Genomic DNA, 7,354 nt, shown 5'->3' with positions numbered 1-7,354 from the left:
GGGCTGAGAACAAAAGTGTGTGTGTGTGCGCGCGCTTGCACGTGCACTAATTTCTCACATCGGTGTGGTAGAGGGACACCCAGAGAATAGTGCTAATCACCATCCCCATAATATTAATGGTGATCATAGTGGCAGTAGTGATAAAAGTAGCCAACATTTCTTGGCACTTACCACGCTCCCCGTACTGTGCTAATCGCTTTACCCGAACTAGTACATTCGGGTAGAACAGGTGGTGGTTAAGAGCCAGGGGTCAGGGTCTGGCAGATTGGTTTGGAATCCCAGCTCTGCCACTCTTTGACTTTGGGAAAGCCATTTGCCCAGTCTGAGGTTCTATGTCCTCATCTGTAAAACGGGTTCAGAGTCCCAACCTTGAAGGGTTGCTACAAGGATGAAATGGGACCCTGGATGTAAAGCAGGGAGGCTTCGATAGCCAGCAGCCAGTGTGCTGATCTGTCCACTATGGAGGTATGTGTGAGCGTGTTTGTGAGTGCGTGTGCCTGCATTGGTTTTGGGGGCCTGATGGGCAAGGGTGAAGGCTGTGTGCCTACTGAGGAAAGGGTGTTGAGTGTGGGTTGTTTTGTGCTTTTTTGTGGAGTGGGGGGCTCACTAGTTGCAGTCCCCTTTGGGACTGGAGCTCCTGGGGCCATTCGGGGCAGCTCCCCACTTGTCACCAGCTGGGAGCATCCCTCTTCAGCTCTGGGGCCCCAGTCCAGCTGTGTCTCCTCCTTTCCTTGCCCGGGAGGCCTCTTCTGACTGGTGCCAACACACTCAGCGCCCCTCGAGGGAAAGGCCGAAGGAAGGGGAAGAGGAGGGAAAGGCTCCGGGGTTGGAACCCCTGCTGCTCCTGTTGCTCCAGGCTCTGCACCGGCGGGCGGGAACTTTGAATGTGTCTGAGCGCTAGGGGGCAATGTGTCTGTTTCAAAGAAGCTGCGGGCTGGTGCAGGCAGAATGTACACACAGGGACACGCAGGGGCGCCCACACCGTGGAGGCGCACACGCCAGCACGTCCACCGGCACAGATGGGCACAGGCAGGGGCACGGCCTCTTACACTCGCAGAGAAAACAGACACACGTGAGCAGAGATGCAGGCACGCAAGGTGTGAGGCAGCCACACACACAGAGGTACAAACACAGAGGCATCCGCAGAGAGGAGCATGGGTCTGGGGGGCAGACAGGGACGCTCACGGAGACACCCAGAGACACAGGAATGTGGGCACACACAGGCATGGACACAAACACGCGCAGGTGCCCTGCACCGGCACACACGGGCCAAGACACAAATGCAGGCACAAGCCACACCCCCGCACAACATTCTTCAGTGTTAAGGAAAGGTGACCCAGGCACACATTCTGAACAGAAACACAGCCGGGCCCAAACACACTCTGCTTTCAGACACTCACACACCTTGTAGACTTAACTCTTGGAAACAGCCCCAGAAAAATACTCCCACACACCCCCTCCCTGGAACGCACAGAATTATTCCACAGGAAACCTGCCCAGGTGTTCAGGGGACCCTCTCCCAGCCCCGTGTGAAGTCATGCCTCAGCCAACAGCACACCCCAACCGGGGTCTCCCCAGATCTGCAGGTCTGCGGGTCATTTTTCCCACCGCCCTGGCCCACCCAGGGCTCCAGACAGGCCCCAACTGTCCCTGTTCTCTCCAGACACACAGAGACATAAAGCCCTTAAATGGTGCCTCCTGAGGCACCCAGAACCCAGAATCCACCACTCTGGACCAGGTATGTGACCAGATGTCATGGGTTTTGCATAGGTCTTTCCCCATGCAGGGTCCTCCTTCTGGCAGCCATTCCTTCTACTGGTCTCCTTCCTGCCCAGGAGGCTCTGGGTCTCCCCAGCTCTGGCCTGGGGCCCCAGGGTGGGGGTGGGGAGGTCACTGGAGGCTTACCCACGCCCTTTATTTCTTCGTGTCGAAATCAGCCAAGCCTCAGTCTTTTCTTCGGCTCTCACTTCCCTGTCACTTTGCTAAGTAATAATTTCCATGTCCGATTCCATTTCTTTTCTAGTTCTGAAACCTCTAAGCTATCAGCAAGAGGATAGTTCGCATGAAAACTAATTACACAAAATCAATATTTAATCACAGACCAACAACCTGATCCTGCAGAAAAATCCTTTTAAAACTCCACCTCCCTGTACAAATACTTCTTCCCGGATGCTTATTTATGGACCTAATTTTTGGTGGGGGTAATTTTCATTTTTAATTTCAAAAAGGAAAAAAAAATATCTGTAGACATCCACAACAGGGAGGTCCCACGAAGGGCCTTGGATCTGAGCTTTGCGTCTGCTCTCTGAGCTTTAAAGTTGCAGGTTCTTATTGTTTGCTTTTATTTTTATTCTTATCGAAGGGGGGGTGTTATTTTCTCCCGGAGTCCCTGAAGACCCTGCTTCTTCCTCCCCTCCCTCTAAATTGAGCCCATTTTCCTGGCATTTTCGGTTCTGGAACACCCAGCGTCTGCCTTCCCAGCAGTAACTCTGGGGAGCGATGAATCCGCACGTTCGTCCTGGTAACTTTTTAACTCCCCGCCCCGCGACGGTGAAGTGCAAGCTGAGGTTTTTAAATAAAAAGGGCTCAGGGGTTGGTTTTATTATAACGTTTATTTCATTTCAGATTTCATGCACAATTTAGCAAACGCTAGACAGTCTTGGGCGATAAACACTTTCTTTTGTTGGGGGGAAAAGGCATTTTTATACACCATGCTTAATTTTATTTAGATTTAATAGCGATATCAGGGGCACTTCAAAGAAAGTTCCTTTTTCTCCTCTTCTCCTAAGAATGCTGGTCTGCTAGCAAAATCGCCTCGTGCTATTTTATGGCAAGGAAAATTAAAAGCCTGCTCCCCCTTCCTCCCGTACAAACGCTTTAGGGAGGAAAATACACACATGCAGGCACAGAGAATAAATACATCCTCTACCCTCCATCACCTCTAACTCCCAACTTCTAATTGCAAGATAGATTGCAGACTCAGTGGGGATCAGGAAGATCTAAACATTTTAACTAAGATTATTGGGATAAATATTTCATAAAGAGCAGGGCAGATATTAAATTACTCCTATTGATTTTAGTATCACAACCCAATTCCGTTCTTTGGGCTCTTCAGTTTAATTGATCTCTTAAGGAGGCCAACCTCGCGCCCCAAGAGGGCCTGGGCCTTGACCGGGGTGCCTGAACTAGGGTGCTCCGGCCGGCCAGTGTGGCCCTCTGCGCGCTGGTCTTCTCGGGGCTCCTAACTGCCTGGCCGCTCTGGCGCTGGGCTCCTCCGATATGCCCCCCATAAAGTGGCCCAGTGGTTATGGTTCCTCCGGGCGGAAGCCGGCCATTGAGAACCGGGAACCCTAGACAGTGGGGATAGGAAACAATTGTGCGCGCCCTAGTGAGGGAGGCGATCCCTAACTTCGGGGTTCCCCGTCTGCTTTCACCTCCAGGGAAATCCGAGGGCCGGCTAACTTGGGTGCGACAAGTAATCAGACAGCGGTGGAGAGCCGAGGGTTCGCTCCAGCTGAAGCGCAGTCGATCGACACTTAGCGACTTTCCGCGGTGAGTACAGGATCTTTGCCTGGCGACCCCATTGTCTGAGCGCCCCGCACCGCTTACCGCCCACCTCCCCGCCCCTTACTCACACCGCAGGTCTCACTTCAGTTGGGGGTGGGGAGTTGGGAACTGTGGTGAATGGGAAGGGGGGTGAACAAAGCCAAGCTCCCGCCATTCTCTGCCTGCGCCCTCTCCAGACCGATGCGCGAGGAGGCTAGGGTGCGCCCGCAGCGCACTGGCACCGGACCCCGAGGCTGACCGGCGCTGGGGACCCCCGAGCTGGCGAAGTGCGGGTTCGTGGTGGGGGCCTCAGCAGTCAGTACCCAGGACCACCTTAAAAGCGGGCCCCGCCCCGGGCCCGGAGCTCGGGCTGCGCTGATTGGTGCAAATGTAATGGCTGAAATTGATTGCTGAAATGCAAAACTTGTTGCTGCTTCTCCGGGCTCTGGGCGAGAGGCAGACACAGAGAGGGGAGCCGAGACCCTCGGAACGCCCCACGCAGAGCCCCCCCGCCAGCCAGGAGAGGGGTGCGCGGACCCCCCAGAGCTGCCCCCGCCTCCCTCCCATTCCGGGCTCCGAGAGCGCAGCCGGAAAGCCTTAGCCTGCTAGCCCAGCGTGGCCCCCAACCAGCGTACGCCCCCCTCCCTGGGTCCGAGGGCGACTTGCGAAGCACCTCGGCGGGGAGGCAGGGAACCCTAGCCTTGGAGCGACCCAACCCCTCGTTTTGCTGACCGCCCGCGCCTGGAACGGGGCGCGGAGATCCCTGCGAACTCAGAGACCTAACAGCGGAGGACAGAAGCGTCAGGCGGCGGACGTGGCCGCGAAGCGGCGCGCCGGGGTGCAGCGCACCCGCCGCGGAACAGGGGAGCCGCGCCTTCCACCAACCCTCGGTTTCAACCCCGGGCACCCGCCTCCTCCTCAGCCCCGCTGAGCTCTCGGCTCTGGGACCGGCACCGGTGATGCAGAGCGGAGCCTCCAGTCCTCCGACTCCCTGAAGAAGCAGTAGCCGCTTGCTCGGGCCGACGGGGACTGTGCGAGCGGATCCTGCTTGGCTGAGGCTCGGGCTGCGGAGCGCGGGGACTCCGGGGGGAGGGGGGAGGGACCGCTCGGTCTTTGCCCCGGCGCCAGCCACGGCTTTGAAGGGTCTCCCTGCTTGGCCCCTTAGCAGCTCCGCCACGGACTCCGGGAGGCTTCAGGCAGCGTCCAGGGGCTCCCCACCCAAACCGATCGGACTTAAGAAGGTGATTGCTCTGCTTTCCCTCCCTCCTTCCCGCCTCCTTCCCCCTACTTAACTTTTTGTCTTCAGTCACCCGCAGCTCCGTCCCCTCCCCGCAAACCCACCCGCGGCTGTGCTAACGTCCCAGGGCATGGGCCCCCCAACACGGCTCCTGGAGGCCCCGCGGCGCCGCAAGATGTGAGAGGCCCGCGTCGGGCAGAGCGAGAGCTTCGGGAGAGGAGCTGATAACCCCCAGCCTTCACAAGCCAGGCGAGGTGGCGGTGCGCGCTGCGTCCCTGCGCTGCTGAGCGTCTCGGAGCGCCCAACCCAGGGCCGAAACGAGTAGCTGGCCGGAGGCGCGCCGCGGAGAGCAGGCTGTCATGCCCTATTGATCTCCCCGCCCCCCGCCAAGTATGTTTGGGCTGGACCAATTCGAGCCCCAGATCAACAGCAGGAACGCTGGCCAGGGCGAGAGGAACTTTAACGAGGCCGGACTAAGCATGAACGCCCACTTTAAGGCCCCGGCTTTCCACGCGGGGGGACCCCCTGGCCCCGTGGACCCTGCCATGAGCGGGCTGGGCGAATCCCCGATCTTGGGCATGAACATGGAGCCTTATGGGTTTCACGCGCGCGGCCACTCGGAGTTGCACGCGGGGGGGCTGCAGGCGCAGCCGGTGCACGGATTCTTTGGAGGCCAACAGCCGCACCACGGCCACCCGGGAGGCCACCACCCCCACCAGCATCACCCCCACTTCGGGGGCAACTTCGGCGGGTCGGATCCTGGGGCCTCGTGCCTGCACGGGGGTCGTCTGCTCGGCTACGGCGGCGCGGCCGGCGGCCTGGGCAGCCAGCCGCCCTTCGCCGAGGGTTATGATCACCTGGCGGAGAGCCAGGGGCCGGAGAGCTTCGGCCCGCAGCGACCTGGGAACCTCCCGGACTTCCACAGTTCGGGCGCCTCAGGCCACGCCGTGCCTGCCCCATGCTTGCCGCTGGACCAGAGCCCTAACCGAGCCGCCTCCTTCCATGGCCTGCCCGCCTCCAGTGGCTCCGATTCCCACAGTCTGGAGCCCCGGAGGGTGGCGAACCAAGGAGCCGTCGACTCGCTGGAATACAATTACCCGGGCGAGCCGCCCTCGGGACATTTCGACATGTTTTCCCCCTCTGATTCTGAGGGGCAGCTGCCTCATTATGCAGCGGGTCGTCAGGTTCCCGGGGGCTCTTTCCCGGGTGCCTCGGCCATGCCTAGAGCTGCAGGCATGGTGGGCTTGTCCAAAATGCACGCCCAGCAGCAGCAACAACAGCAGCAGCAGCAGCAGCAGCACGGAGTGTTCTTCGAGAGGTTCGGCGGGACCCGCAAGATGCCCGTGGGTCTGGAGCCTGCAGTAGGCTCCAGGCACCCGTTAATGCAGCCTCCCCAGCAGGCCCCGCCCCCGCCTCCGCAGCAGCCCCCTCGCCGCCGCCGCCGCCTCCGCAGCAGCAACAGCCGCCGCCGCCGCCGCCGCCACCGCCGCCGCCTGGGCTTCTGGTCCGGCAAAATTCGTGTCCGCCTGCGCTCCCGCGTCCCCAGCAGGGCGAGGCGGGCACGCCCAGCGGCGGCCTGCAGGACGGGGGCCCCATGCTGCCCAGCCAACACGCGCAGTTCGAGTACCCCATCCACCGGCTGGAGAACCGGAGCATGCACCCTTATTCTGAGCCTGTATTCAACATGCAGCACCCTCCTCCGCAGCAGACGCCCAACCAGCGGCTGCAGCATTTCGACGCGCCCCCCTACATGAATGTGGCCAAGAGGCCGCGCTTTGACTTCCCGGGCAGCGCGGGAGTGGATCGCTGCGCTTCGTGGAACGGCAGCATGCACAACGGCGCTCTGGACAACCACCTCTCGCCCTCAGCCTATTCCGGCCTACCCGGCGAGTTCACGCCGCCTGTGCCCGACAGCTTCCCCTCGGGGCCACCCCTGCAGCATCCGGCCCCGGACCACCAGTCCCTGCAGCAGCAGCAGCAGCAGCAGCAGCAGCAGCAGCGCCAAAACGCGGCCCTCATGATCAAGCAGATGGCGTCGCGGAATCAGCAGCAGCGGCTGCGCCAGCCCAACCTGGCCCAGCTGGGACACCCCGGGGACGTGGGCCAGGGCGGCCTGGTGCACAGCGGCCCAGTGGGCGGCTTGGCCCAGCCGAACTTTGAGCGCGAAAGCGGCGGCGCGGGCGCCGGGCGCCTGGGCACGTTCGAGCAGCAGGCTCAGCACTTGGCGCAGGAGAGTGCATGGTTCCCAGGTCCGCACCCGCCGCCGGGTGACTTGCTGCCCCGCAGGATGGGAGGTTCAGGCCTGCCCGCTGACTGCGGCCCGCACGACCCCGGACTGGCGCCGCCCCCTCCGCCCGGTGGCTCGGGGGTGCTGTTCCGGGGCTCTCTGCAGGAGCCGCTGAGGATGCCCGGAGAGGGCCACGTGCCCGCGCTGCCCTCCCCTGGCCTGCAGTTCGGGGGCAGCCTGGCCAGCCTGGGGCAGCTGCAGTCGCCCGGGGCTGGGGTGGGGCTGCCCAGCGCTCCCTCCGAGCGCCGGCCCCAGCCGCCCGATTTCACAGCGCCAGCGCTCGG

At 61.2% G+C, this 7,354-nt stretch overlaps 1 protein-coding gene across 1 annotated transcript in view; it reads left to right on the top strand.

The window, feature by feature from the left end:
- The first annotated feature begins 5,175 nt into the window (after positions 1-5,175).
- MN1 (MN1 proto-oncogene, transcriptional regulator) overlaps positions 5,176-7,354 on the top strand; it is a 43,449-nt gene continuing 41,270 nt past the window's right edge. The window contains 2 exon segments of the mRNA XM_024741565.1: positions 5,176-6,225; positions 6,228-7,353. Of these exon segments, the coding sequence (XP_024597333.1) occupies positions 5,176-6,225; positions 6,228-7,353 (2,176 nt within the window).

Source organism: Neophocaena asiaeorientalis, unplaced genomic scaffold, assembly GCF_003031525.2.
Source record: "Neophocaena asiaeorientalis asiaeorientalis breed wild unplaced genomic scaffold, Neophocaena_asiaeorientalis_V1.1 scaffold648, whole genome shotgun sequence".
Classification (NCBI taxonomy): Eukaryota; Metazoa; Chordata; class Mammalia; order Artiodactyla; family Phocoenidae; genus Neophocaena; species Neophocaena asiaeorientalis.
Note: the sequence above shows the minus strand (reverse complement) of the source record. Positions and strands in the feature narration are given on the sequence as shown.